The 27,448-nt window shown below is 46.7% G+C and overlaps 1 protein-coding gene across 11 annotated transcripts in view; it reads right to left on the reverse strand.

The window, feature by feature from the left end:
- Window positions 1-27,448, reverse strand: part of TTC7B (tetratricopeptide repeat domain 7B) — a 255,797-nt gene that overhangs the window by 93,482 nt on the left and 134,867 nt on the right. For 6 of the 11 annotated variants that reach the window (XM_043556833.1, XM_043556836.1, XM_043556834.1 and 3 more), the window contains 7 exons: window positions 16,533-16,616; window positions 15,392-15,496; window positions 15,083-15,187; window positions 13,365-13,482; window positions 11,192-11,249; window positions 4,676-4,748; window positions 1,760-1,920 (listed from right to left, as the gene is read on the reverse strand). In XM_043556833.1, the coding sequence (XP_043412768.1) occupies window positions 1,760-1,920; window positions 4,676-4,748; window positions 11,192-11,249; window positions 13,365-13,482; window positions 15,083-15,187; window positions 15,392-15,496; window positions 16,533-16,616 (704 nt within the window). The remainder of the gene's footprint in view (window positions 1-1,759; window positions 1,921-4,675; window positions 4,749-11,191; window positions 11,250-13,364; window positions 13,483-15,082; window positions 15,188-15,391; window positions 15,497-16,532; window positions 16,617-27,448) is intronic. The other 5 variants (XM_043556841.1, XM_043556835.1, XM_043556838.1 and 2 more) reach the window with 1 other exon arrangement.

Below are 27,448 nucleotides of genomic sequence, written 5' to 3' on the forward strand. Positions count from 1 at the left end.
CCTCTCGGATGACACCCGAGGCTGTCTACGCAGGAGACACACGCGGGAGTCTAACGTCTAATGAAGGTGTTGGGGTGGGAGGCAAGGAATGCCGCTTTATAAATATTGATGAGAGAAACCGAATTCAACGGCATCAGGTTGCACTTTACTGATGGGTAAAGGACCGAGTCCTTTTTAAAGTGCTTTCACCATTTTAAGATTCCTTGGGCTAACCGGCTTTGGATGCAATCCAGAAATACACTCGGTGTGCAAAAGAGCACGTTTGAGGCCTGCAAGAAGTAAAACACTGCAGCAGAGCTCTTTAATTCACTCTGCACAAATAGCTGAACCTACAAAAGAAATCTCTAGTCAGAGGTTTCCTGGGTTATAATGAGAATTTTCTCGATGGGGAGAAGAGAAGTGCCCTTTTCACTTGAAGACAAAGAAATGTTTGTAATGGAAATGCGTGAACCAATTTTCCAAGGAGAGCTGAAACGCACTGATTAAAAACAGCGAAGTGATGAGGCACGGAAATAAAGCCAAAGCCGAGCCACTTAAAATTCGCCACGGCGGCACTGATTTCTGAAAGTGAAGGGAGCTGCCCTGAGCCCCCGTCTGCATTCCTTCCCTCCCTCCCTCCCGCCCCAAGCCACCCCCGCCCCATCACTGACCCTGCCACTTAGACAATTAGAACCTGCCAGCGTTTCTGGCCACAGTATACTGGTTACCAGGCTACTCCACTGAGGATAAAACGGGAACCAAGGCACCCACACAACAGTGTCCTTCTCCACAAAGCCTAACCGACAGGCCCGGATTCAGGGATTTGGAAGAATATTGTGAATTCAAGTAGACCGACATGCATATGGCAGTTTACAATTCTTCAGTTCTGAAGTCAATTCTTCAGTTAGGTACAGACACTAATTGATTTATTTAGGGAATTCTATTTCCTAGAGAACAAAACCAAGGTACAAAGAGGTCAGTACCTTGTTGCAAGGTGCCTAAAAGATGATAACCGCCTGGAACTAGCAGAAGGCGCCGGTGACCAGGACAAACCAGCCATAAAGCCTGTTTCCCAGGCTTCAGGCACTGGAGTCGGCTCGATTTAACTGGTGCCATATCCGTGTGTATCTGTATTAGCATTTACTTCATAGTTTTCTTTAAATTGACTTTGAAACAACTCATTTGGAAAATCTGTGGTCTCCCTCTGAGCAGGAATTTCTATGAAATCACACTTTGATACACAGGTATATTTTTTCTAATGTGCATCTTAAAAAATAAAAATGTTCATCCACCATCCATCTAAAATCATCTTGGGGCGCCTGGGTGGCTCAGTCGGTTAAGCGTCCGACTTCGGCTCAGGTCACGATCTCACGGTCTGTGAGTTCGAGCCCCGCGTCGGGCTCTGTGCTGACTGCTCAGAGCCTGGAGCCTGTTTCGGATTCTGTGTCTCCCTCTCTCTCTGACCCTCCCCCATTCATGCTCTATCTCTCTGTCTCAAAAATAAATAAACGTTAAAAAAAAAAAATTTAAAATCATCTAACGTGCACCAAAGCTACATACACATTGGGAAAGACTGGATAAGGTGTTTTAATGTAATAAGGTGACCTAACAGGCTGTGTTTGTTTCTAAATATCATGGAAAAACAAGAATAAAGGAATTTTGTACTATTTACCCTCAGGGTATCCATGAAGGACTTAAATTAGATAGAGTGACGGAAGGGGGAAAGAAGTAAAGTTAATAACTTCTGAGTAAGGGAAAACAAAAGGCCAGGATCACTTACATAAAGTTTTCTGGATATTCACTCAGGGCCATGTCAATGATATTCAGAGCATCGTGGTAATGCTTTTGTGCAGACAGTAAGAGGGCAAGAAGGTGCAGGGAGTTGGCATCATCACCTTGAAGTTGAAGAGCTTGGCGGACGTACCCCAGAGCCTCTGGTATCTGGTTTGAAACAAAATAAAAAAGAATTTTAAAACACACACACACACACACACACACACACACACACACAAGAGAAGATACCATTTCAATATCTGATTCTCTATAAACATCAAAAGTTGCTTCACCCTGTGCCACATTCAGATTTTAACCTTTGTGATAGCCCCAGGATATTAACCACAAACATGCAGACAGATGTCTTCCTCAAGCGACAGTATGACCTGCGGAGTGATGCTAGATGCTCTGCTTCTCTGTAAAACTGCCAATACCAAATCTTTTGTTTCTCTCCAAAACACAATTTCTCTTTTTCCACAAAACTGATCCACTCTTGATTATGCCCAAGATTGTTTCACTCTCAATGGAGACACATACAAGTTGCCAGAGGTTTTTAGTGTAATTAAGCTGCCTTAGCTGAACTGTTCTCATTTTTTGAGGTATTAGTGAACTAAAGTACATAAGAAATTACAAAACCTTAAACAGAGCTTTCCAAAGGATTAGACACCCGTGAATCTTTTCAAGTTCCTTTGTCCTGGACATCTCCATCAGGCATCAAGGAAATATGCAAACAAACCAACAAACAAAAACCCCACACCTTTCCAAACTACAACCTAAAATAACTTGATCCAAGAAACAAATTGCAATGCCGCATACAAAGCAGATGTATCCAAATTCAAATAGGGTGAGGTAAAACTTTAACCTTTAAAATGCAAGACCTGTGCAAGACTCTTCAAAATTGTCCAAGCACTAGGGTTGATAAAATGCATACATAATGGATATTTGAACGCCCGAAACTCCGTGCAGGTTTAACAGTAACTGGGGGGAATTAGAACCTGACACTGGATTTCGAAATAGAGCTCAGGACTGAAGCATTCTTACACAACCACCCAGGGACTGCTTCCTGTCCCCCTGCCTCAACTCCAGTCCAGACCTCTTCTCTGTTCGCCTGCTTCTTCCCAGCCCTCGGTAACCTCACTCTGTAGCAAGAAGCCACGACTTCCCAAACCTATTCATTTTCCTCTCTGAAATTCCATTTAGGATGATTTAAGTTATAAAGCCTGGCTACAGAGACTTTCTGCCACCGAGCCATAGAATCAGGGCTGTCACAGCCTGGGAGAGGGCTCATCCAGCCCAGCCATTTGTTTACAGGGAGGGAGCTGAGTCCAGGGAGGTGACAAGACTTGAGCATTGCCATCTAGCTAGTGAGTGACTGAGTCAAGAGTGGCTCTAGAGCTTCTGATTCCTCTCCTGTCCTCTCCTCCTGCGCAAATGGCATTGGCTCTAAAGATAAGAGGGCCACAGCCTTGGGGCCCCTGCCCAGCAGGGACACTCTCCCACAGAGGTCTGGTGTCTTCACACTGTGGGCCTGCAAAGATAGCGGCTGGACCCACAAGGCCCCACCTATGTGACCTCTCTTCGGGGAGACAACCCACTGCGTGAACAGCCTTCAGCTTCCTGTTAGGAAGGTCAAAGGCAGGTGTACTTCTGGTGTGGATCTGCAGGGGTGACCAGAGCAATCAGGGACAAACTGATAACAGGATTCAACATGATGGCCTTAAGGGAGAGCTGACTGGGAAGGAATTCAAAGCTGGTTTCTTCATTCAACGAATGTTACCGGGTACCTAACACATGGTGGGCAGTGTCCCAGGCACCAGGGTATAGTGATGAAGGTGACAGCTTCCTGCCCTCTTGGAACCTGAAGTCTAGGGAGGAAGACAGGTCCTGAACAGGAGAGCTGAGCAGGAGGAAGGAGAAGAGATGGCTCCTGCAGGAAGGAGGCTTCAGGGAGAAGGTGAGAGACGCTCCTGGTGGAGGAGGGCCCGGGGGGTCGACCCCCAGTGCGCAGCTGAGGCAGTAGCAAGCTCCCCATCCGTCCAGCTGTGAGCCCTACCATGCCGGGCGACAGGGCCCACACAGAGGAGGCATTCTGGTTTCCTCCGTCCCCGGGTCACCACGGGAAGGCACTCCTCAACACCATTCCCAGGCCCGCGGGGAGTCAGAAGCATGCCCACAGCCCCGGCCTATCCGGGGAATGGCATGTCTGGGGAACTGACCTCTGCTTCACCCTCCAGTCAGCACTCAGGAATGTGCTGGGGTTACCACCAGTGTCTTGCACCTGGTGGGCAGGCAGGCATGCGGCCAGACTCTCAGAGCAGCTGGGAGGGGACGGGAGGGTATGAGAATGGTCAAGACGGCTTCTGGAAGCTGCTGTTGGGAAGAGGAAGGCCAGCGAAGCTTGCCTCTCCAGCAAGGAGAGTGCTGAGGAGTCCCGTATGTAGGGGGGGAGCCACTGTGACTGTCCCTCTCTTCCACATGTTATAAAGGAAGCTGCTACCTTTTGCCCATGCCTGCCGGCAACTTCCTGTCAATCGCCAGCACCTTACGATGACCAGTGGCTAATCCCCACTGCGCAGCTCGGCACTGGGTCTGCCAGCAAGGGACAAAGGCTCTTTGGTGACTCCTGGGTTCATTCAGGGTGTCTGCCACGTGCTGCAGCCCGTGTTGCCCTCTGAACCCTCCAGATGTGTGGACGTAATCTCCCAAAGCGGAGCCCAGGACATCTGTGTCTTCACAGCAGATGCCCAAACTGACCAAAACACCAGTGGCTGTGCCGTGGGGAGTCAGCATCCTCTGAGAAGAGACTGGCTTCGGGTCAGCTTCGGGTCAGCGAAAGAAGACCAGCTACTGCCTCAGAGGGAGGCGCCGAAGGAACTGTAAGAAGGCGCGCACACCAAGTTCAGAGAACGTGAGAGAAACTGACCTGTCTGGAGATGGCAAGCTGCAGAGCCAGGTAGAAAGCTGCTTGGTGATCTGTAGGTGACAGGCTGTGGGCCCTGAAAAAGTATTGATGGCCATTAGAACGCAGGAGAGGCCATTTGAACCCTTCCTATCCAATGAGTATTCCCATTTGCAGTTTTACACGCAGGCCACATATTTATGCAACGTTTCCTTTAAACTCTCCTCTTTTGTCCATTAGCAAGTGTGACGTGTTTTCCCTCTTATGGCTGTGTGTGCGTATGGCGCCGGAGCCTGCCTCTGTGTTTCGTCTAGCATCTGAAATGGCAGCCAAGGACCCTTGGCTTTGAGGAGGTGAAGCCACAAGGCCCTGAGGTCTGACCCCCCCAACCCCCCAGCAGACGCCTCCCTTGGGCTGAGCAGGAGAAGCCCACGTGTCATGCTAGGACACGGTGAGGCTATGAGTACACTTGGCAAGGTGACGGCTGCTTTGGTTAAGTTTTGGCTTGGCCTTAACACTACTCCCTCCAAATTTCGGGATTTCAGGGAAACCGTATGAAAATCAAAGACCTGGCTTTGCTTGTAAAATGAGGTTTTGGTTTTTGATGAACCATGGGAAGAGGAGGATTCTCATTCAGCCTTTTGAAGCTTCTACTAAGCTCCCTCCAGCTTACTGATGTAGTCTGCGTAACTATGCATGTAAGTCTCTGTGGCCAGACACTAGGCTTGGTTTTATTAACTGGCCTTTGACAGCGAAGGGGAAGAGGCTGTACTGGCCTCCTACTTGATTGCAAACACAGTCATTCTTGCTTTTATGTGGAGGCCAATTGTATTTCACCAAGAGTAACTCAAAATGTGACTCGATGAGGCAGAAGTCTGTGTTCAGAAGTCTGGTAGGAAGAGAAAAACAAACTTTCAGTTTCTTCAAAAGTCACTATGGGGCCGACTAATTACAACTGGGGGTGGGGGTGGGGCAGACAGTACACAACCCTTCACGGTCCTCTGTCAACACTCTGGGATTAAAGGAGAATCTTCTACCAGCAGAAAACAAATCTGAGATAGAAAAGGAAGCCAAATCATTATGTATTCAATGGCAGCAAACACGTCAAGGATGTCTTCCTGTAGTAATAAGGCCTTTTGCAGAAACCATCTGTCTGCTGTGGAGAAAAAGGCTAAACAGTCTTCCAGGTATTTGGGATCCAGAAAATACGCTACTGGGTCCAACAAGTAGGGCATTGTTTAGACAAATGTGGTAGCTCCAGTGCAGGACTGGGGAAACTGGGGTGGTGACTGTCCTTTAGGTACACTCAACAGCAAAGGACCCAGACTCCCATTCCTGCGAATCTTCATTCATCATCTTGCCTCAAGACACAGCCCTCATTTAAGAGGCTGAGACTGAAAGAGGTGTGCGTGTTGTCCTTTTAAATGTCATATTTCTGGGGCGCCTGGGTGGCTCGGTCGGTTAAGCGTCCGACTTCGGCTCAGGTCACGATCTCGCGGTCTGTGAGTTCGAGCCCCACGTCGGGCTCTGTGCTGACAGCTCAGAGCCTGGAGCCTGTTTCCGATTCTGTGTCTCCCTCTCTCTCTGGCCCTCCCCTGTTCATGCTCTGTCTCTCTCTGTCTCAAAAATAAATAAAACGTTAAAAAAAAATTTAAATGTCATATTTCTGCCAGAGGCCTACTCGGTGGGCTCCAGGTTTTATGATTTTACAAGTATTGGTTTTCCATGAATTTGTACATCAAAGAATTTTTTTTCTTTGGTGTTCATAAAAAGTGAGATTGGAATGTCATGGTTTCTGTCTCTCCCAATTATTCAGGGAAAACGAATACACACTTAATTATGAAGAGACTTTGAATTATTTAGCATTATTTATTTTATCTTATCTTCTTTCACAATGGATGAAGCCAGGTTTTTACAACCCTCAAAAAAACCCCAAATTCCTCAGAGCTACCATTTTCTCAGGCCAGTTTAGACTTGTCACAAATGAAGTTAAATCAAGTCATGGTTGCTTCTGCCCAACACCAACCAAGAAAAGCTGGCAATGGCTTGGTGAGTTCAGGGAGTAGATGGGGATAGTTCCGACCAAAGGCCCACTCTGGCCTCCTCAAATAACGATTAACTGCCAGCCACAGCACTATGAAAGAAACAAACCAGGAACGACAGAAATCTTGGCATTTCTGGGGTGCATCAGGACAAAACCTGAAGACTGCCAACTTGACTGCCCAACTGCCAAGTTTCTAACAGGACACAACTTAAACATACACATTGAAAAATCTTATTTCAATAATTTTGCTAATGAATTAAACTGACCACTTTAGCCTATGAAAGAAAAAAGGAGATAAGGAGAATGCCCAAGAAAACAAGAAAAAGCGCACAGTGTGGAGCTCATGTAGACTCCAGAAAACTTGCTTCGGTCATGTAGAACAGTTTGAGCAGCTAGGCTTCCTGTGACAAAACTATGCCAACAGAAAATGTGCTCAACAGAAATGACCAAGCAATGCAAGTAAGAGGAAAGACATTAGTAGCGATCTTGAAAACTGTAAGCCTGCTGGACTCAGCATATGGACTTAAAGCAGCCTCATAAAGCCCATTCCCACAGAGTCAGCACCTGGTAAGGCTGCTAAGAGAAACCCAAAGACCTAAAAATGTCACCCCATGGATGCTCACAAAGCACTTCCCTTGTCAAAGCACCTCCATATCCATTAAGTCAGTTTCTCTTCTATGAGAAAAAATTCTTAGATTGTTGGCTCACTGAGGCTGCCCATCTGTCCATCCATCTACTCATCCATCATCCCCCTACCCAAGTCACCCACCCATCCATCCAGTCATCCACCCATCCATCCATCCATCCATCCATCCATCCATCCATCCATCTGTCCACTTATCTGTCATCCATCTCAACTAGTCGCCCATCCATCCACCTGCCCTTCCATCCATTAGTCCATCTAGTCATCTGACCACTCATCCATCCATCCATCCTAGTCATTCATCCATCCACTAATCCATCCCTCCATCTACATATCCAACCATCCACCCCTCTATCCACTCATCCATCTATCCATATCCACCTATCCATTCACTCACACATCCATCCAATCATCCATCCACCACTCATCCATCCATTCACCCTAGTCATCCATCCATCCATCCATCCATCCATCCATCCATCCATCCATCTATCCATCCATCCTAGTCACACATCCACCCATAAATCCATCCATCCATCCATCCATCCATCCATCCACTCATCCATCCTCATCACACACCCACCCACAAATCCATCCATCCATCCGTCCGTCCGTCCGTCCATCCATCCATCCATCCATCCATATTCTGCAGTACCTATTGCAATGCCAGGACATGTCCTAGCCTCTTGGAGAGGAAGGAGACGAAAGAATAACACAAGCGTCTTTCCTTCAGAAGCTCCCCACGACCCCGCAGAGGGGGAGACCCAAAGTGATCATTACAGTGCAGTGGGAGCATGTCCTGGGAGAGGTATGCCAGGGTGCTATTGGAGAGCATGGATGGGCCTCCCAGACCACCTGGCTGAAACTCAGAATGCCTTGAGGTCACTCCAGTGCTTTCCTAGACTCTGGTTCCAACATCCTCTAGAGATGAACCAAGAATATAGAGAAGGCTGACCAATTTGAACCTGGTCCATAAGACACATACCTGGTAACAAGAACAACTATAGTTTATGAGGCATCTACTATTAAGCATCCTGTCCAAGAGCATCCAGCAAAAGAGGTAAAGCCAGAAGTGAAATTCTGAGGCCTTGTCTCCCTAGCATAACACCCCATTGCCTTGTTTAGCCAACTCTTAAGGTCCCATTAGTCCTAATTACAGTGGACATGGGATCTGTGTGTTATTGAGGAAATAAAAAATACAAACCTGATGAAAGTTATTACTCAGGAACCTCCCTTTAGTTACACACATAGGATATGACCAGCTTGTCCCGGTTTGTCCAGGATATTCCTGGTTTTAGTACTGAAAGTCCCATATTCTGGGAAACTTCCCAGTTCCTGACGAACTGTGCATAAAACATGCCACATTAACTTAAACTGAAGCTAGGAGGGGGAGAGAAAAAAAGAGCGAGATTGGACCCCCTGTAACACTTTATATGGCAAATGTGAATGACACCATGCCACCTCTTCCTTGTGGGGCAGCCCAGGTTGCTGCCGTTGGGGGGTCAAGCTGCTGAAACATGCTCTCGACTGTTTGCAGACTTGCTTTCCTCTGGTGGACACAAGAGCACAGAAGTAGCCGCTCAGACCACTTGTGTGTCTTCAGAAAGCTCGGAAGACAACACTGTTTTTCCTCGTGATTCTTTCGTACCGGGCAAATGAGTTGGTTCAGCTGCTTGGGCTGAGTGTATGAGTCAGCAAACAGCTGAGGGTCTCAGTATTAAGATGCAGTCATGCAACTAGGAGGTCTTCAAAAATCGACTTTTGGAATCCACTAGAAAGCAAATCTTTCTGAATTCTGACTCCGGTCATAATTAAGAGTTAATTCTCACATGCTATATCTATAACCCCATCCCCTTCTTTTGAAAAATAGGATCCACACCCAGCGTGGAGCTCGAACTCACAACCTCGAGATCAAGAGTTGCACGCTCCACTGACTGAGCCAGCCAGGAGCCCCAACGTCATCCTTTTTGAATTATACTGTTTTCTCTTTAAACAAAAAAATTGTCAAACAGTGGTATAAACAGAATTGTGGGCAGAAGATTTACAATACACAGTAAATAAGTACTTCTCAGCCAAGTGGTTTTTAAATACCCATTTACATTTAAGAAGTAATACAAATCATTCTTATTTACCTCACATCATTCCCTTATAGATTTCTGTTAAGTCTCCAGTGCACTGGAATAGCTCTAGCTAATGAACGTACTTGAAACAAAATAATTTTATTCCTTTGAAAAATATTCTTTATTTCACACAAATACTAATGTAGGTTAGCCTTCCCCAATATGATCGTGTAGGTTAGCAGGATTTTATTACTCTTTATTCCCATATGAACTAATATTTTTAAAAATCTCCATGAATTAAAACCCAAGCAAAAAAAGGAACAAAAAGGGATTTCAGGCCAATGGAATAGCTGTTATATAACATGAAGTTACGAATTCTGGCAGCTCAAGGCAGACCACCGCCATGGCTGTTTTTAGACAGTCGGGAAGATGTGCCGATTTAAGAAAAATGAAACAGATGTGATGGCCACTTTTCATAGGCATCCATGTGTGGGCTTTACAAACTAGGACTGCAGGACGTGAAACTCCAAATCATTTGAAATGGAAATGCTTTCCACACTCCATGCTGAAGAACGTTAACAAAAGCTTAGCATGGAGATAGGAGGTCTGTCTGCAGATGTCAAGTGGTACTTTGCGTCATTAACCAGTCTGGGACTGGCAAAAGGGAAGAAGCTATCAGCATGCCTGCTAGGAAACGAAAAGAAACGAGACAAAAGAGTCCCACAGTAACTGAAGCCGGGTGATAATGATTTCATGAAAAAAGGGACACGTGCGCAGTGACAAATCTGTAGGCAACCCCAGTTACTAAGAAAAGAAATTGAACAGAGGTTATTTGGTATCGAGAGGTCCTCATAAAATTTTCAGATAAGCAACGAAGTTTCTAATACAATTCCAAGAAATCAGTGTAACTCAGATACATTTAAGGTGACAGGATCAATACCGATTCAAGATTTGACATCACGGGGCTACCCCTGCAGGCAATGATTCGTTTGGGTGATTTATTATACCCGTGGTAAGGAATAAAATTAGGGCGGCAAAGTATCGTAGGTACGAGGAAAGCTGAGTGGGAGTCAGGCGACCTTGATTCTACCCTGACTTCAGTAGCTGTGTGACTCTGGCAACTCTTTTCCCTCCTGCACACCTTAGTCCCTTACCTGCAGTAGACACACCACTTGTTCGTCTGTCTTATTGGCATGAGGATCAAGTTCAAGGAGGAATGCGAGAGGTCACTCGAGCATTCTCTAATTATAAAGGTGCCCTCCTAATTTCATGAAAAGCATAATTGATGGAGACAATCACAAGGCTTATGGAGCTCAGCGGCAGTGCTGGGTCCTGAGACTTGCTGGCCTGTCTTATCACAGCATCTCAGAAACTGTCCTAAAATCTGGCCTTTTCATTTCTTATAAACATCTTCAGCATGACGTGTAAAAAAACAAACAAACAAAAAAAACAAAGGCCAGAAAAGAAATGATCCCTTTTCTAGATGATGACAATTGTCTTTAATAAAAGGAAGCATCTCCCCAGACATACAAAGTGTCCATCTTCTTAGAGCTGAAATCATTTAATTAGGAATGAATAACATGCCCCAGTGGATAAACAGATTAACAATGCAGATTTACGTAGCAACAAGTGGGGCAGCAAGTTTTGATACTGTGTGTTCGGTGCTCGAGATGAAAAGACTCCCGGGGGGAAAATACTGTTTACATAATCTTTATAAATATCTCTTCTTTTTATACTTTTCATACTTTGGTGTCATTATGCACAGCCGAGTGAAAAGATGAACTCCCACTCACCTCTGAAATGCAAGAAGCGCCTTTCTCTGTAGGACCTCCTGCATCCCTCGCAAAGAAGCTAAGAAAAGGGTTCCATTAGTCAGTGGCATGGAAGATCGGGGAGTTTCTGACAAACACAAAGCTCATCATAAAAACTGTACATGCAACTGGGTTAAAAGCAACACAGGACTGTGTGCCCAGCCCCGTCCGGGCACTGGGAAATGAAGCCCAGACCGCCCCCAGACGGTTGCACTCTGTGGGCACAGCTGTGGAGCCATGCCGAGGGGACAGTATGAGTCGGCTGGTCACCTTGATGCCCCAGGCATAGGGGGCTGTTGTCAAAAGATCAGCTGGGAATTCCAGAGAGGAGCGCGTCTGCTTTCTCGAGCATGGGCATGTGGCTTCCGGCGGGGGGGGAAGACTGCCTCTACTGGATGGTCCAGAGAGATTCAAGCACCAATGGTGTTGATCAGATGGACTTCGGTTCCTTCTGGCACTGACAACTATGATACTGGGCCAAGGGAACTAGCTTGATGCCATACAAGGCCGGTTTAAGTCACACTGGACAATGGCCAAGACCTTTAATACCTTGATGTGAACATAAGGGATAGACCAGGCAAACCCACAACTGATACTAGAAAATCAGCTGAAAAGTGTGAGGCCATCTTGCTGTGAGCCCACACGTCCCCTGTATAGAGCATATGAGAAACAGCTTCCTTAAGGTCTGTCATGGGAACTATAAAGGTACTTTTTACTAGGGCATGAGAAAAAGTCCTGGAGGAACCTGCTTAGGGTTGGAACTGAGGAGGCCCTATCGAACAACCCAGCATGGCCGATCCCCTCCGGCCATGATACTGAGAATGGTGGACAGCTGTCCCAAGGGCCATAGCTAACTTAGAACAACAGTGACTAAGCTAGAGAGCATCTCAGGCGATCCTACTAAACCATGAATGCAAGATGAGGCTCAACAGGTCAAGCACCTCTCCCAAAATTAGCCCTGAGCTAATCAGGGCTGGGGTCCAAACTAAGACTCTATCTGGATAAATATATGGCATTAAACCTAAACTTCACTGAAAGTTGCCCATAGTTAAAACAATGTGCTGGGTGTTGCCAGTATATCATGTATGCAAAAAAGATTAGCAAAACAAACAAACAAACAAACAAACAAAAAACAAAAACAAAATCCAAGCCCATTATTGAAAATCGATTGATAATGTGAAATTTCTCTAAGGTCTTTGATTTTTTAGGAGAAGAGGATTTGGGGTAATTTGTAAAGTAAACTATAGCAAAACTATAAAGAAAGAAAAAGAAAGTGAACACTATACAAGTCAGGATGGTGTTTTTTTCTTCATGGGGACTATGATCAGGAGCGGGGGGGTGGGGGTGGGGGACAGGAGATGTTCCCCGGGTGGCTGGTAAGGTTCTATCTCCTAAGCAGGGTGGTGATTACAAGGATATCTCCTGTATCCTCATTCGTTAATGATGCATTTGCTTTGGAAAATTTTTTTTTATTCGTGTTATATTTAACAACAAAATGTTAAAGACATAATAAGAGTTCAGGAAAGTAATTTATCAGTTTATATTTCCTGCAGATGTACCATTGAAAGCTTCATCAGGTGTACAAAACATAATTAAGATTTTTAAAAAATAGCTGGGACCCCCAAATTCTACGTACATCCAACAAGCATGTCCCCCCGCATGGGTATTTGGTAAGCTGTTGCACAGCATGTGCACATATCTGAACTAAAATGTGCTACTAGGGAAGGGGCATCCTGAGCAGTCAAGGGAAGCTTCCTGGAGGAAGCTGGCCCTAAACTCTTCCACATTCCTGTGCCTAAGACACAATATCCCTTCACATGGGGACAGCCCAGCCAAGTGCCAGGGCAGACGCAGGTGCAGGCTGGGCTGGGTGAACCATCCCTCAAGACCCTGCACCTGCCAGCTGGGCACCCCGTGCACCACCAGTCAGTGCACCTGGCGCACAGGGCCTTCGCCCCCGCGCTCTGATTCTCCAACCAGTGGGAGCGAAAAGGACAGCAGCAGCAGGTCCCCACGGGACGGCACACCCGAGTGACCCAACTTAGATGCATACTCCTGCGACAGTCCTCTGTGAGGGCTGTGGCAACCCTGCAGTGCGGACGTAGGGAGCCCAGCCCTGAGGAGCCCAGATCCCTTGGGGCGGGACTTCTCTCACCATCAGTGGCCTGCAGACTGTACGTGAGCCCCAGAGCTAAGTAGCCTTTGGCCTTGAACTCTGACGTTTTCTCTCCCGCATCAACGACGGTTTTGGCAAACTTCTCGGCCTCTTCCAACTGAAAAACCAGACAAGTTGAAAACGACAACAACCTGCAGAATTTCTAACATGAGTTCCCATAAGCGTCTGCTGGCAACACCAGATTTCTGATGAGTCACTGTGAAAATAACTCCCAGGTCTTCCAATTCCACTCTGGTGATTCTGTTCTCTTTATTTGAGCCTGTCTGACAGACCTCAGGGCTCCCACCTTGCCTTTCTTTCTTTCGAGTTTGCCTTAATGCTTTTTTTTTTTTTCACTTCTTTTCCAAGGTCATTTTCATTCTTGGCGGGGTTCTATCTTTTTCATCTTTAGTTTTTACTAATGTGTTCTGTAATTGGGCTGTGCTAGGGATTCAGAAATCGGATTGTAAACAAATAATATCTATAATAATTATAGATGTAACTTATATATAATATATATATGTTATATATAATAAAGTTCTTAAAACATTTGGTGTCTCGTCCTTCCTTTTTTTTTTTAATGACAAAAAGAACACATTTGGGCTTGGATTCTCTTTCCCACAGCTGTTAAAAATTTCAGAACCCCCCATCTATTTATTTTACAATGCAGAGCACATGGACCTCACGTCAGCAGATTCCAATGAGAAAATGTGAAAGGACCACAAATTTCATGGCTCTTTCCAAGCACCCGGAAACGGCACCCACAGTAAGACCTTTTGCACAATTTATTAGAAGCCAAAATAGTAAGATGTTGGGGCCACGGAGGCTGGGTGATAATACCCGGGAGTTCATTACACTCTTGACTTGTGGGGTGTTTGGAAATTTTAATAATAAAAATGTAAAAAAATATATATATACAGAAAAGATTTGTTCTGCTCATCTTTACACACAAAAAAAGAGAGTCCAGTTTATTTTTGGCCTTAGGGAGAGATCTGCGTGACAGTCACGAACAATGCCATGGCTCGAAGGGGCGCGACAGTCATCGCCGGAAAGTGGCATTTTCAAAACGGAACGGTCTGTCCAGCTCCTCCGCCCACCGCTGGAGCCTGCCTGTGTGGTTCCCTCGCCTGTGGCACCGAACTGTCCGAAAGTGCATGAACCACACGACGCCTTCAGAGCTGTGAGCCTCAGGTGAGAACCTGCCCTTTCAAAATGTCTTTTTCCTTCCACACTTCCCCAAGTACAATTTAGCGGAAGTAGAACACGTTCTTCCCAGGGCCTACTTTCGTCCTGCTGCGTGAGAATAAATGGAAAAAAACAAAACAAAACAAAACAAAACACAAAACAAGCAGCGAGGACCGTAACGGCAAAAATCCTTAGCAAGGCACCTCGGTCTTTGGAGCAAATTCTTCTTCTAATTAATCTTGGCGTGAAGTTAAAGAAAAGAAATTAAAACTGGATCGTCTGTGGTAATGATCCATACCCCCACCTCAGCGGTTAGTCTGGCTTTTCTACTTTCTACTCAAACGGTATTTTTTTTTGAGGTACTAGCACTGTTACAGATGGGACTATTCCCAAATTCAAATCTGAGCGAGAGGAAAGCCTACGTGAAGGAGGGGGAGCGAACAGCATTGGTTTACACGTGAGCTGCAGGAGAGAATGACTCTTCTATAGAAAACCTCCGCTCTGCTAAGAGTGAATCACTCAGTGCCATACACCTTTCCAGTCCCGCATCCCTTCTTTGCGTACAGCAAGGTTGGTGTGAGTACAAGTTCCAATTCTCTTTTATCAGTTCTGCCTCTTTCATCAACTGAAGCACATTCCTGTGAAAAAGAAAACCCTGGAGTATCCTGGGAACGTGATTCTCCTCAGTCCTGGCGCGGTGCGTTGAGGCCGGAGGGGTTCTGGGCTTTGGGGCTTTGGGCGGCCTTGTTTTTGGGTAGCTGATGAATTGCCACTATTCTCTCTCAGTGTTTTGAAGCGAAAGAGGTCACTGCCTGAGCGCGCGGGGCCCCAGCCCTACTCACCCAGTGAAGGGAGCCCACGCACAGCTTCGCGGCGAGGAGTGGGATGGTGGCGTCGTCGGGCTTCAGACGGATACACTCTTTCAGCACCTTCACGGCACGAGCAGACTTGGCAAAAGGAAATTATTTCTGTAAAACTCAAACTTTTTTGACAGGACCAAATACAGAAGCCTTCCCTGAGGGGTTTCGGTAAGGGTGGCCTCTTCACGAGGCTTCTCAACTTTGAACCCAAACGAGCAGGGGCCTGAGGATGGTGACAACCAGAGCTTGGGGCTCTCGAGTGACGGGAGTAAACTGTGGTGAGGACAAGTAGAAATGCTTCCCTGGAATCGCCCTAATTTTCTTCCTTACTTGTGTAGCCGTTGCAAAAATAAGAAAAAAATAAATAAAGGCAGCGAAGGCTTATTATGAAAAATAAACGGTACAATTTAAAGTACGCCATACTCAATTTCTGTCTCCACTTGGCCCAAATAATCTCATATCTCAGACTTAACAAGGCACTAGATGGCAGCTTCGCTAAATGGCCCGAATTAACGAGAATGGTGGCTACTACCTTTATTGTGTGTGTACCTGTGCGGGGGGGGGGGGGGGGGTGCTATTATACACAGCTTAGGGTTTTACCTCATTTACCCGATAACGGTTCTGTGAGGGAGGTGCCGTTAGGTCTCCACTTTGCCGAGGAGGAAATGGAGATACTAAGTGACCTGCCCTCAGTGATAGCTGTGAGGGCAGCTCCAGGCCTCGACCCAGCAGCAAGGCTCCACAGCCCAAGCTTTCAACCAGGATCCTACGCTGCCTGATATAATGCATTGCTAAAGACAACGGAATGATTTCCCCCTCCAGGAATATGTTTATGCTTCCAAATGAGTGAAAGGGTCGCTGGGAGAACCAGCCTTCGCTTAAGTCCCGCCTTCACACGACAAAGTTACAGTGGCCAAAAAAGGGCAAATATTTCAGAATTTCTCTTCTCAGTGGCATGTCCGTGTTTGGCTCCCAAATCATTACATGTGATGACTTAGTTATAAACGACCACAGGGGAGTTTCAGATAGTTGGTGTAGACATCTACAAGGTGTGATATCACCCCCTGGAATTCCAAGACATGAAGCACTGAGACAGAGGATTACGCATCAAAGGGCAACTCACTTTTCCGGCGGCCATGAGGGACAGAGCAAACTGGTACCACAGCTGGAACTCCTCAAAGGCAAACTTCATGGCTCTTTCCAAGCACTGGTTGGAAAGAAGAATAAATGCGGACATCTGAGAACTGTCAGTGTCACAACGGGATATGTGTGAGTTTGTGTCTACACATGTTAAGGTAAGTCCTACAAAATCTGCTTCCCTCGAATGCGTCAGACTTAATCCTCCATCAGACCCCTCCTGAGGAGCTCCCACAGGGTATGAGTCACTGTGCCAGAAGCCAGGACCATCCACAGTTGACTAAGTAGTTTTTCATCCAGTGCAAAGAAAAAGGCACGTACATAAACAACTCAAACACAAGGCCCAGACTGATATGTGCCCCAACAATGGGCAAGTAATCACAGAATTGAGAAATGGCATCCTGGAAAAATGCTACTTGAGCGGGGCCTTGATTAGTGAGGAAGAAAAAAAATGCAGCTCTGATCTGGAAGAGGGGGGTATAAGCAGAGATGTGGAGGTGAGAGGGTATGCTTTGACTCGATGATAGCAACTGGTCCAGTAATAAAGGCAGCCCAGGGCACACAGGCAGGAAAGGGCGGAATGAGGCTGCGAGGCTGGCATAGGCTGGGCCCATGTCACTGAGAGTCTGACATGGCAGCTCCTTTTCAAAGATGTTCCATCTCCCTCCTCCGCCCCATGCTTGGTGGTGCTCCTCAAGTTCATAACTGTATGTTAATATCACTGTCTTCACCTTTCCTGCCCCAGCCCAGCCACATTCCACTGTGAAAAACCATCAAGGGCAGAAATCCTGACTTTGTCACCTCAGGACCCACCTAGGTGGGTAATCTACAATAGGTTTCACTATGCACAGAGTGATATGATCATATCAGAGCTTTAGAAGGATCATTTGGGGGGTGGGGAGAGGGATGTGTGACCAGCATGAAGACAGACCAGGAATAAGGTGGATAGAATGGTCTAGAGACTTCAGCAAAGACAGGGCAGCCAAGGAGGGGGGAGGGATGACTGGTGAGGTGTAGAGGCTGAAGGAGGCCTCCAAAGTCTCTGGCTTGTATACTTGGGAGCAAACCCATGACAGAGAAGACCCTTGTGTAAACACACACATATCATATGCGTGCGTGCGTGTGTGTGTGTGTGTGTGTGTGTGTGTTTATGAGAGAGAGAAAGAAAATTTTTAGAATAAAGAGAGAATTTGGGGAAGAAATGTGTTTTATTAATGAGCTTGGTAAGGAACATGGTGAGTCTGAGGTGTCACGTGGTTACTGATGATAATTAGAGACAATCTGGGGCCTCAAGAGAAAAATCTAAAAAAAGACATACATTTGAGCTGAAAGAAATTAAAGACATAAATAAATGGAAACACATCCCATGTTTATGGATTAGAAAATTTAATATTATTAAGATGTCAGAACTATTCAAAGTGATCTGAGGATTTGACACAATCCCTGTAAAAATCCCAATGGCATTTCTTTTTTTTGGCAGAAATAAAAAAATCCTATCCTAAAATTCATGGGATCTCTAGGGACTCAGAATAGCCAAAACAATCATAAAAAAGAACTGAGTTGGAGGACTCACACTTCCTCATTCCAAAGCTTATTACAAAGCTACAGCTATCAAAACAGTATGGTACTGGCATAAAGACAGACCCCAAAGAATTAAAAGCAGGGACCCAAACAGGTATCTGCACACCGATGTTCATAGCCGCATTATTCACAATAGCTAAAGCATGGAAGGGACCCAAGTGTCCATCAATGGATGAACAGATAAACAAAATGTGTGAGATATAAGCATACAATGGAATATTATCCAGCCTCAGATTAAAAAGGAAGGAAATTCTGTTGCATGTGAAATAAGCCAGTCACAAAAACATAAATACCATATGATTCCACTTGTATGAGGTACTCAGAAGAGTCAAGATCACAAAGACAGAGAGCAGGATGGTGGGTGCCAGGGGCTCAGGGAGGGGGACGGGGGAGGTAGCATTTCATGGGGACAGTTCCAGTTTTACAAGATGAAGAGATTTCCGGAGATACATGGTGCTGATGGCTGTACAACATTGTGAATGTATTTAATGCCACTGCACTGCACGACTTTAAAATGGTTAAGAAGGTAAGACATGTATTTTACCACAGTAAAAATAACTGGGGGAAAAGTACATTTGAGAAAACAGTCGAAGCCATCAGAAGAGGTTTTGAAGAACATCAAAGGAGTGCTTGGAGAGAGGGCAGTTCGGGCAGGACCGTGGGAAGCATCTCTACTTCGGGGCCAGGAGAAGAGACACAGACAGGTCTCAGGACGGGGACGAGGAGACGGTCAGAGTGCGGGAGGCCCAGGGGCCCCGGACCCGGCAGCAGGTGGCCGAGCTCCGGGAGCACAGTGACTTATCTATGCACCTATCTTTCCATGGAGACAACCTGAGACGAACAAGCGGAAGAAAGTCAGAGAAGAAACCGAGGAGATAAATTAGGTCCCCCAGGACCAGAGAGAGCCAGGTCCCTGGAATAGACGGGCCCCTGGTGGAAGGCATTCTCTTAAGGACACAGGCTCTTTAAGAGAAAGAGGAGAGACCCTTACCAGCAGCTGTCCTTCCCAGCCACCGTTTCCTCTGTAAAGATGGGCCGAGGTGGGTGTAGGAGCAGGGAAACAGCAGAGGGCCGGGAGTTTCTTAAAAAAGAAAAGCTTTAAACATCAACTTCACCCTGAGACAGACAGACACCAGTGTCACCTTAGAGGCTGGTGTGTGTGCAATGGCACCTGCAGCACCTGCTGCCAATTCTCTCTAGTGAGGCTCTGTGGCCAGCCTGGGGCAGAGGCGAGCAACTACGGAAGTCTCAGGACTAACAGGCAGACATTCAGGGATGGGTAGGGGGCTAGGGGCTGAGGGAGGAACAAAGGAGCCACAGAGAGGGTGACGAACGAATGGCAGGAAATAATAAAGGCTAAGTGAGGAGGTGGGAGAGGAGAGAAAAGAATTCCAGAATTTTAGGTAGTATTTCCAGAGAAGGTCACAGCAAATATTATGCTAGCTGGTTCACTGTGAAAACCTACCCAATAAAAATATATTAAAAGGTAAAGCGATAAGCAGTTAAGAAGCACCTACTGCACACCTGGTGATGGGATAGGATGGGGATCTGCAGATCCCAAGTAAGATGAATATTTGGTTCCTCATTTCGATCACACTGGCAAACTGCTTAGCCAAAATCTGGGGGGTTGGACATGTGACTTCATTCTGGATCATGTGATGTCGGCAGAGGCCGCTGGGTGAGGCCTCCGGCATGGCTCTCTAAGAGGAGGGCTTTCTGGGCTACTGCACGCTCTGCCCTCAGCCCTGGCCCTCCCTCCCACCTGGGACGCAGCCAGGAACGCCGAAGCATGAGGACAAGAGCCACTCTCTAGAATGGCTGAGCAGAAAGAGAAAGCACTGGGCCCCTGAGGCTGTGACATGCTGTGGCTGTGACTGCAGCCTCTTTCCAGACGTGTTGCTGTTGTTGTGGGGGGAGAAATTGACTCATATTTGGCTAAGTCACTGTGAGCTGGTTTTGTTGATTACATCTGGCTGCACCTCTCACTAACACAGACACTAAATGGCAGAGCTGGGATCCGAACCTGACCCCAGAGCTCCCTTAGCGGCTCTGCTATACTGATAAGAACAGGAAACCCTTAAGAAGGGCCCTTAAAAAGCCCTCACTGTGCCTTTAAGAAGCACTGTGGGAACAAAAACTAAAGCAGCCTGCTGAAAACATCAAGTAGGCAAGATGCGTGAAGGGAGACCTCATCCAGGTGTGGGGTGGTAGGAGCTGGGAAGAGGTGGGGGAGGACGGCTCTGAAGGAGAGAACACCAAGCAGTGAAAAGCCAACCGTGCTTGGAAACTGAGTTGGGGGATGAGGGACGGCGGAGGAGGAGGAAACGGAAAACATGATCACACTGCAGGAATTAGGCAAAGGAGCTGGCACGTGGAGAAGGTCGCAGATGACAATCAAAAATGAGGTTTGTCCTAACAGCTCTACGGAACCAGTTCACTGCAATATGACCACTAAGTACTTAAATATGTACACAGAAACATTTAAATGTTTGAACGCTTTTCTTCCTCCTTTGCTAAGAGGAATGATAAATATCAACTGTTTTCCCAATAAACAAAAGGAGTCAGCAGCTGAAACAGCCTGTTCTGAATCAAAAAGCGAGATGCTATAAATAAGTGTGCATCTTTATTTTCTTTTGTGCCAAAGGTTAACATACTCATTATACTCAGTGAAAAACACTTACTGGAGGCCTGATTGGTACAGAGCTCCATTCCATGTGCAACCAGCCCTGGCACCAGGAAAATACCAGCCCTCCTAAAAAGTAGACCTGGAGAATCTTGGGGCTACGAGGGAACCTGAGAAACGTCCAGTTGAAGTCTCCAAAGGAGAGATCTCTGTCGTTTTGGCTTCCCATCACCTCAAAACACTTCTGATTTTTTTTGTTTCAAGAGTTGGGGATACCCGACATTGGAGGAAAGCAGCCTCTCTGTCTCCCTGTAGTTAAGGCCTAAGGATGAATGAAGGACAGAAGCGATAGGAGTGGGTCACGTGGCCCAAACTCAGCCAATCAGATGCTCCTGCCGGAGCTTTGCATCTGGAGCAGGGAGGGGAGGGCCTGGGGGCCACAGTAGAAGAAGGGTTGGTGGAGGCCCTGGAAGGAAGGAACGGTGTCCTCCCAAACTGAGCCAGGGACCTTGCCTTCTTAACTTCTGCTCAGACCCATTCTTCAGCCTTCTGTGGATCCTGTGAGCAGCACACAGGGACGACTGCCTTTTCTGTTGGAGTGAACTAGTCAGCTTCTGCTACCTACAATCAAAGCCCTAAAGGTACAACCAATCAAAGGCTTCAGGCTCTTACAAGCAAAGCCCTGCCTCCTAGCCCCCAACAAGTAGTTGTACTAGTTCTGCCGGGGACCTTCCAGAATAGGGAATTCACAACCTGAACAGTAGCTGGAAGTAAAGCCAGGCACCTCCACAGATGGAGCGTGTGGATTCGGGCAAGCCAATTAACCTCTCTCTATCCAGACTCCTCGTGGTAAAATGGGAAATATAGTAGTAATTAATGTAGAGAGTTATCGGGAAGATTAAATTAGTTAATACACGTAAGCAATAAGAACAGTAGCTCAGATACTGGCTAGTAAGTGCTAAATAAAAGTGAGCTATTGGTTCTTGATAAAAATGTAACATTTTTTTAAAAAAAATTTTTTTTAATGTTTATTTATTTTTGGGAGAGAGAGAGAGAGCACGAGTGAGGAGGGACAGAGAGGGAGACACAGAATCTGAAGCAGGCTCCAAGCTCCGAGCTGTCAGCACAGAGCCCGATGCAGGGCTCGAACTCACAAACCATGAGATCATGACCTGAGCTGAAGTCTGAGGCTTAACTGACTGAGCCACCCAGGCGCCCCTAAAAATTTAACATTCTTATATTAAGAAGCAAAACTGTATAATTCCCATCACTTTATCTAAACTTAATGAAAATCTGAATATTAAAGTTCAAATTTATAATATATCAGAAATAATTACTTTACAAAACGCTTTCTCATCTTAGAAAAGGATTCAGTCTGAGATCCTTGAAAATAGCACACTTTATAGAATCAGACTAGAATATATGTTAATTATCTATTTTCCTAACAAGTGGTACGGACTGAATGTTTGTGTCCCAAATTCATGCGTTGAAACCTAACCCCCAATATGATGGTGTCAGGAGGTGAGGCCTCTGGGAGGTGATTAGGTCATGAAGGTGGAACCCTCAGGAATGGGAATAATACTCTCATAAGGGAGAAGAGATCCCTTGCCCCCTCCACCGTGTGAGGACACAGCAAGAAGCCCGCAGTCTGCAACCCAGAAGTGTCGGCCCTCGCCAGACATCAAATCTGTTAGAGCTACGACCTTGGACTTCCAGCCTCCAGAACTGTAAAAAATAACTGCTTACTGTTTATAAGCCACCCAGCCTGTGGAATTTTGTTACAGCAGCCTGAATAGACTACAACGACGAGCCTTACTATAGGATACTGACTCTGTAGCCGGGAGCTAGTCCCATTGCTTTGCAAGAACTGCCTCATGGCTCGTCCTCACAACCCTCCAAGGACAAGCCGGCACTATGACGGTCCTCCCTGGAGCACAGACGTGCCAGGTCGCAGTGAGCTGGTGGAAGAGGCAGGACCTGAACCCGGAAGGTCTGGTTCCAGAGTCAGAGCCCTTAACCACAACACTCCCCTGCCTCTGCGACTTTAATTACAGACAGGCCAGCCACACTTATCAGTCCCACTCTTGCCGCATAAAGCAAAGGATAGCTAAAATAAAAGGCCCCCCAAAATGCCACATGCTCACCTGAACTGTTCCGGAGATTCAGCAATATTTTTTACTGCTAATGGGGCCCTCGCTCCCGTGGCCTCTTTGGGATCCCCGAGGCTTCAAAGCACGGAGGCCTTTCCGGCTTGCGGAATTTTCAAGAAACCTCCCAGACCCCGTGATATCCACCAGCACCACAGTCAAGCAAAGGTGCTCAGTTCGTGTCCTTCAGGCATGTCCCCTCCACTGTGGCATCCTTCATGGGCCCCTCCCGCTTTGGACCTCCCTCCCATAATGAAACCGGTTTCCTAAAGTTAGTCCAGGTGTGTCACAGAATTAGGAAATACAAGCCAACAACGACAAAGTAGCCCTTCGCCCCCAATTCTGAGGGGTTTGAGCTCCGGCATCACAGCTGAGGGCTCTTGTCCTCCCAAGGCTCTTGGCATCTTATATACGGTGACGGCACGCTGTCTCTGAGAAAGTGCCTAGACAGCTCCAGATGCTTGTGAAAGCTTGAGGCCAAGCATACCTCTTGGGTATATAGCATGTCCTCCCCGTGGTCCCCTAAACACGGGGATTATATAGCCCCGAAGCAGCTCAAGTCAACATACGTCGGCAACGAACGGAAGCCCTCTCCCAAAGAACGCAGCTGAATAAAAAGGCACTTGAGTCATCTCTGGAGGCATTTGCTATCCACGGCTTCCGCTCCTTAGATGAGGTGTTTGCTCACCCCGGTTCTACCTGACTACCCTTTTTGAACACCCCCTAATCATATCTGTATAGGGCGAAGTAAACATTTCCCAGTTTTAATGGACCGAGGGAGATGGCAATCCATACGTGCTGTAAAATAAAGTCAGACAAAATAAGAACATTCATATTTCAATAACGGTTCCAGTCTAAGACGTGGGTGTTTGTGTGCCAGGGGCACGTGAGAGGCCGCTTCAATCCCCAGGCCCGGCGGGGGCCGGGGGCCGGAAGGGGAGAGGAGCCCATGAGGCCAAGAGAGAGAGAGAGCAGTCACGTGCTGAAGGCCAGCCCTGGGGCCAGCTGCCCAGGCTTCATCCAAACTCCCTACTCACCAGCCGCGGTTGTCATGGGGTTAAGTGGAGAAATACTTGGAAGAGTGGCCGCCACAGAGCCAACGCTATAAACGCGTTGCTGTTGATGGTGCTTTGATGAAATGAGGAAAAGTAGCAGATGCTGAGGGGCTCAGGTCTGATCTGAAGGGGGCACGAAGGGGAGGCCGAGGGCCCTGTAGATGGCGCGGGGGTGCCGGTAGACGGCGAAGGAAGAGGGGAAGGGGAGAGATGCCAGCCAGATGCCAGCCCTTTCCCACGTGTGGTGTTGGGTCGAGAGGTGGCAGTGTGGCCGGGGCAGAGGGACGTGGGGCAGATGATGCCTGGGCCACACACCCCAGGCGGCAGGTGACATCTCCAGATCGCCTCCCTTGCAAGAAAAGAAGGGGGATTTGGGAGTAGCATTACGTCTACCAGGAAAGGCAGGTCCATTCGCTGTAATCACACCTCTGCCAGCTCGCTACACCCCAGGTCATGTTCATTTAATACCGCGAATATTTTGTAGAGCAATAATTAGACTCTAAACGGCATCCTAATCATTTGAGCGGTAGTCAAAATGCCACTTGCGAAAATGTCGCTTCCCTTTGGGAGCAAGGGCTCGCCCTTTCCAGTCTATTTTGGCTCTACATAAACCAGCCAGCCCTGAGGGGGCTCCAGGAATGAGAAGCTCTTCTGGCCCAGGCAAGGGATGTAGCGATTACCTTTCTAGTACCCAAAGCCCAACTACACGAACTGGGTGCGTGGCAGTGACCGCAGGACAATGCCACGAGCAAGGAAAAGCCAAAGCCTATTTTTGGAATTCAAGAGTGAGATCCAGCAGCCAAAACCCATGGGGGAGGGGACAGGAATAAAATAATCAGATACCCCTCAGCTTTACCCTGGAGCTTATGTCTCAAATCCATCAGCATTAAAATAGAACACATAACACACCGAGCTGTCTTCATTATTCACCGTCGTGAACAGGTTGGCCATATCCTGACTAAAAGTTCTTGTAACACGGATCCTCCAGTGGTTTAGGAGAATTTTCTTTTCTACATCATATATACTTAATGAGTTCGTTGATAAATGTAATCCTTTGCAGCTGTGTAAAATTGTAGTTTTTTGTTTTAACTTTAACGTGGCGTATGGATAATATTTCACCTCTTTACTTTTAACAATGAGAAACTATCTAAGCAATTTACACATTTTGGACCCATATCTTAGACCCACAGAACGACATCATCAGAGATCATGTTGGGACCCTGGAGACTGCCCAGCCCTATTCTTACTCTACAGATGTGGCAACTAAGACCCAGAGAGAAAACAGGGCCTGCCCAGGGTCACATAGGGGCAGATCTGAAATTAGAGCTTTGACACTCAGTTCCGAGCCCCTATTTCTATATTAACTAAAAATAAGAGTACAAATTACAGATCTACTTGAGAGATCTACTCTACGAGAGTCTGAGTCCAGGAGAAGCTTCTAAAAGTCATGCTTCTGGGACTCTCAGCCACCAGTAAAAGTTCCCCCACCCAGGTTGTGAGGAAATAGATGAGGTCCATCAAGTCTCACTCAAGTTTTCCCCTCAGAAATGAGAAATGAAACAGAGTGAACCCCACATCTGTGCCCCCATCCCATTTATCTTTTTGCTTTCAAACACCAATACCGCTCCAAGCTGAGGAGTCTCAAACCTTTATTGTTCAGACAAGTGCTTAAACCAAAGGGTACCACGGCTTCTGGCCATGGTGGGAGGAAGAGAGAGCAGGCTGGTTTCCAAAGGTTACCGACTTTATTGTAGACTTTGAACGCTGGACACCATCCTCTGGCACGCTCTCTGCTCAACTCTATGAAGGGACTTGATCAAGTTTGCCTTGCGAGTAAAGGGTCTCCAGGGTCCTAATCAAAAACGATTCCATCTGCCGCTGCGCTCATGTAGCTGTTATTCTTGCAAAATGAATCACTAAATTCAAGAAACGGGCATCCTGTTCATCTACCTCCTCCTTAACTGCTTCTAACCTTGGGTCTTCACCTGTTTTCAGTCCACCTGCCCTGGATGGGGGTGCTGGGTGTTTGCCCTTCGACCACGGCTGCTGCTTCACCCATGCAAGGGCTGGGGGAGGGAAGTGAGGAGTCAAGGTAACAGCAGACGAGGGGAGTGTCACACACGAAACAGATGCTCAGCGAATGCTTGAAGGAAGGAATAAACCTGGCTCAAGTGGCGACCCACTCTTCCAGATATGCTTTTAGGAGGCCACCCAAACAAGGAAGCACTTGGGAAGAGTACAGTAAAGTGCCAAGAACCTGGAGCTGGCGTCACGTTAGGAAGGGCTACCGTAGTATGGCCTGTGAGCCAAACCACACCTGCTGCCTGTTGGCATAGAGTCCAAAAGCTAGGAGTCCTTTATAGACGAACATTTGCCATCAATTTGATGAGCAGAAATACCAACTTTGAACCCAAATTAAGTGAAATGTCATCCTCCAAAATAATCCCGTTCTTCTCATTAGTGGACCTGTATCACAGAAAGTTGTATTCATTGTTACAGTTGGAATGTAATCAATAAAAATTCTGTGAAAATTTGTTTCCTTTCTCGTCATACCTACATAATATCCTTGATTTTGTCTCTTGGTCCTCAAAGCCTAAAATATTTAGTGTCTGGCTCTTTACAGAAACGTTTGCCAACCCCCAAACTAAAGGCACAGGCATTTTAGGCTGGAGGAAAGAAGACAGCATAACAGCTGCCTGTCACTGAGGCAGAACCGAACTTGCTCTATTGTTCCAAAGAGACAGAATAGATGGAAGTTCTAGGAGACAAACTTCAGATCCATCCTTTCTACTAACCAGAGAGAAATGGAATGGTACCTATCACATACCAAGAGCCGTGCTATTTTATACCTATTGTCTCACCAAGTTTTATGACGGTCTTTGAGGTGGGAGTCCAGAATGGCTAACTCTTCCCAAAATCACAAGCTAGGAAAGTGTAGTGCCAGGATTTGAACTCAGATATGCTTGGACTCCAAGGCTGAGTTTTCCCACTGTACAATGAAAGACCCTACCAAAGCTCAAGCATTATCTGCCAGGGTAATTACAGAGGGGATTTTACTTGAGAAAGCACATGATCACCACCACCAATAGGAACAGCAACACGCACTTTGCATATACTATCCTATCAATCCTTACAATAACCCTCAGAGGTAGGTCCTATCATTACCTGTATTTTCCACGTAAGGGGACTGGTGTAGAGAGGTAAAGGAGTCTGCCTACATTCATAATCAGCATATAAAGTAGCAGAATTGAGATTCAAACTAAGATCTGATATCAAAACATGAGATATTGTCAGGAGGGCAACACTTTCCAAATGACCTACAGAGTCAACACAATCTCTATGAAAACTCTAACAAGTTTTTTTTTGCAGAAATGGAAAAGCCAATCTTCAAATTCATGTGGACTTGCACGGGGCCCTGAATAGGCAAAACAATCTTGAAAAAGAGCAAAGCTGGAGGACTCAAACTTCTTGATTTCCAAGCTTGCAAAGCTACAGT

This window comes from Prionailurus bengalensis, chromosome B3 (assembly GCF_016509475.1).
Source record: "Prionailurus bengalensis isolate Pbe53 chromosome B3, Fcat_Pben_1.1_paternal_pri, whole genome shotgun sequence".
In the NCBI taxonomy this organism is placed as follows: Eukaryota; Metazoa; Chordata; class Mammalia; order Carnivora; family Felidae; genus Prionailurus; species Prionailurus bengalensis.